Source organism: Mandrillus leucophaeus, unplaced genomic scaffold (assembly GCF_000951045.1).
Source record: "Mandrillus leucophaeus isolate KB7577 unplaced genomic scaffold, Mleu.le_1.0 Scaffold441, whole genome shotgun sequence".
NCBI classification, from domain to species: domain Eukaryota; kingdom Metazoa; phylum Chordata; class Mammalia; order Primates; family Cercopithecidae; genus Mandrillus; species Mandrillus leucophaeus.
In genome coordinates, this window is record NW_012104710.1 from 1,029,299 (window position 1) to 1,032,394 (window position 3,096).

At 41.7% G+C, this 3,096-nt stretch overlaps 1 protein-coding gene across 4 annotated transcripts in view; it reads left to right on the top strand.

Annotated features, from left to right (window-relative positions):
• The window catches only part of CCAR1 (cell division cycle and apoptosis regulator 1), a 74,094-nt gene that overhangs the window by 53,739 nt on the left and 17,259 nt on the right, over window positions 1–3,096 (top strand). For all 4 annotated transcript variants that reach the window (XM_011994099.1, XM_011994095.1, XM_011994098.1 and 1 more), the window contains one exon: window positions 915–1,026. In XM_011994099.1, coding sequence (XP_011849489.1) covers window positions 915–1,026 — 112 coding nt within the window. The remainder of the gene's footprint in view (window positions 1–914; window positions 1,027–3,096) is intronic.

Genomic DNA, 3,096 nt, shown 5'->3' on the forward strand with positions numbered 1-3,096 from the left:
GCCAGGCTGGTCTTGAACTCCTGACCTCAAGTGATCTGTCCACCTCAGCCTCCCAAAGTGCTGGGATTACAGATGTGAGCCACCACACCCAGCCTAATTATTACTCTTTTATAGTACGGACATAGTGGCTCACTCCTATAATCCCAGCACATTGGGAGTCTGAGGTGGAGAGATTGCTTGACTCTGGTAGTTTAAGACCATCCTGGACAACATGGTGAAACCCCCTCTCTACAAAAATTACAAAAATTAGCTGGACATGGTCGTGTACCTGTGGTCCTAGCTACTTGGGAGGATGAGGCAGGAGGATTGCCTGAACCCAGGAGTTGGAGGCTGCAGTAAGCCCAGATTGTGCCATTGCACTCCAGCCTGAGCAACAGAGTAAGACTGTGTCTCAAAAAAAACAAACAAAAAAATAGTAATTTACAATGTAAAACTTTTAAATAACTTCAGTGGATTTACTGTTTTTTAGTTTTAGTAATTTAATGTTTGGTGAGATTTCTTGCTTAATTTAAAACTATTTTAAGCCAGGCACGGTGGCTCATACCTGTAATCCCAGCCCTTTGGGAAGCTGAGGCAGGTGAATCACTTGAACCTGGGAGGCGGAGGTTGCAGTGAAGGGAAATCATGCCACTGCACTCCAGTCTGGGTGACAGAGCCAGACTCCATCTCAAAAAAAAAAAATATATATATATATAGATGTGTGTGTGTGTGTAATAATATATAATAATTGTTATGATTGTATAATAATAATATAACTGCTCGCTATAGTGGCTGACGCCTATAATCCTACCCCTTCAGAAGGTCCAGGCCAGTGGATCACTTGAGCCTAGGGGTTGGAGACTAGCCTGGGCAATATGGCAAAACCCTATCTTCTAAAAATAAGTAAATAAATAATAAAGGCATTTAAATTACAGAAAGAAGATAAAAGAAAAGATGATTCTAAAGATGATGATGAAACTGAAGAAGATAACAATCAAGATGAATATGACCCTATGGAAGCAGAAGAAGCTGAGGATGAAGAAGATGGTATGATTGAAATTTATTTATTATTTCTTAGAGTTAAGAATGCATTTTTTGTTTGGTGACATTGTATCACTGAAATCTATATTTTTAATATTTTTTTCTTTGGAATAGAAAGAGTAATACACTCTTCAGTGAGAAAGTTTTTCCAATTTTTAGGTGAGAAGATTGTTTTAAGACATATTTATTACTAATTATCCTAAGTCTCTCATATAATTAATACTCAGAACAAATTTCCCTAAACTTGGTGCTTAAGCTGTGCCATAAAAGCTATAATAGGACAGGCACAGTGGCTCACACCTGTAATCCTAGCACTTTGGGAGACCAAGGCAGGTGGATCATTTGAGGTCAGGAGTTGAAGTCCAGCCTTGCCAACATAGTGAAACCCCATTTCTACTAAAAGTACAAAAATTAGCCAGGCGGTAGTGGCGCGTGCCTGTAATCCCACGTACTCCAGAGGCCGAGGCAGGAGAATCACTTGAGCAGGGGAAGCGGAGGTTGTGGTGAGCCAAGATTATGCCCTTGCACTCCAGTCTGGGCAATAGAGTAAGACCCTGTCTCAAAAAAAAAAAAAAAAAAGTATAATAGTCCCTGATGTTTCATATAATAATTGCTTATTTTTTTTGTTGAGACAGGGTTCTCACTGTATTACCCATGCTAGGGTACTGTGGCATGCTCACAGCTCACTGCAGCCTCAACCTACCGGGCTTAGTATGATCCTCTCACCTCAGTCCCTGGAGTAACTGGGACAACAGGTGCTTGCCACCATTCCCAGCTAATTTTTATTTTGATTTTGTTATTTATTTATTTTCAGACAGAGTCTCGCTCTGTTGCCCAGGTTGGAGTGCAATGGCGCTATCTCGGCTCACCGCAACCTCCGCCTCCCAGGTTCAAGTGATTCACCTGCTTCAACCTCCTGAGTAGCTGGGATTACAGGCATGCGCCACCACACCCGGCTAATTTTGTATTTTTAGTGGAGATGGGGTTTCTCCATGTTGGTCAGACTGGTCTCAAACTCCTCACCTTGGCCTCCCAAAGTGCTGGGATGACAGGCGTGAGCCACTGTGCCCAGCCTAATTTTTAAGTTTTTTATAGGCACAGGGTCTCACTTTGTTGCCCAGGCTGGTCTTGAACTATTGAGTTCAAGGAATCTGCCCACATCACCTTCCCAAAAATGCAGGGATTATAGGCGTGAGCTACATGCCTGTCCTGAATATATTCTTTTTTTTTTTTTTTTGAGACGGAGTCTCACTCTGTCGCCCAGGCTGGAGTGCAGTGGCACGATCAAGCTCCTCCTCCGCCTCCCAGATTCATGCCACTGAATATATTCTTTAGAAAACTAATTCGGGGCTGGGCGTGCTAGCTCATGCCTATAATCTCAGCACTTTGGGAGGTCAAGGCGGGGGAATTGCCTGAGGTCAGGGGTTCAAGACCAGCCTGGCCAACATAGTGAAACCCCATCTCTACTAAAAATACAAAAAATTAGCCAGACATGCGCCTGTTATCCCAGCTACTGGGGAGGCTGAGGCAGGAGAATGGCTTGAACTCGGGAGGCGGAGGTTGCAGTGAGCCCAGATCGTGCCATTGCACTCCAGTCAGGGCGACTGAGTGGGACTCCGTCTCAAAAAAAAAGAAAAAAGGAAAAAAAAAGGAAAACTAATTTGGGCATTTTGTTTAACAAAGACTATCGTAATGCAAAAGAGTACATACAGAGTTTAAAGACTACTAATAATAAACACCCATATACCTTTCGCCTAAGTTTTATAAGACAGACTTTAGTACCATGCGGTGACATTTAAAATACTGTACAGTAGATGCTCTGACCATAGACATCAACGATCAAATACCTATAAAGTGCCTCTGAATACCTTATCTGTTCTTTTCCAGGTAGATTTGTGGCTTTTTAAAAAAAGTATATTTTTCTGATATAGAAAATTATAAGAGTTCTTTTTGGTTTTTTTATAGTTTGTGTCTCTGGCAATTATTTTTACTTACGGTATTTTTTGTTTGCCTCTACATTTTCTTCTCTCTACCATATCAGTTTTGTTTTTTTTTTTTTGAGACGGAGTCTCGCTC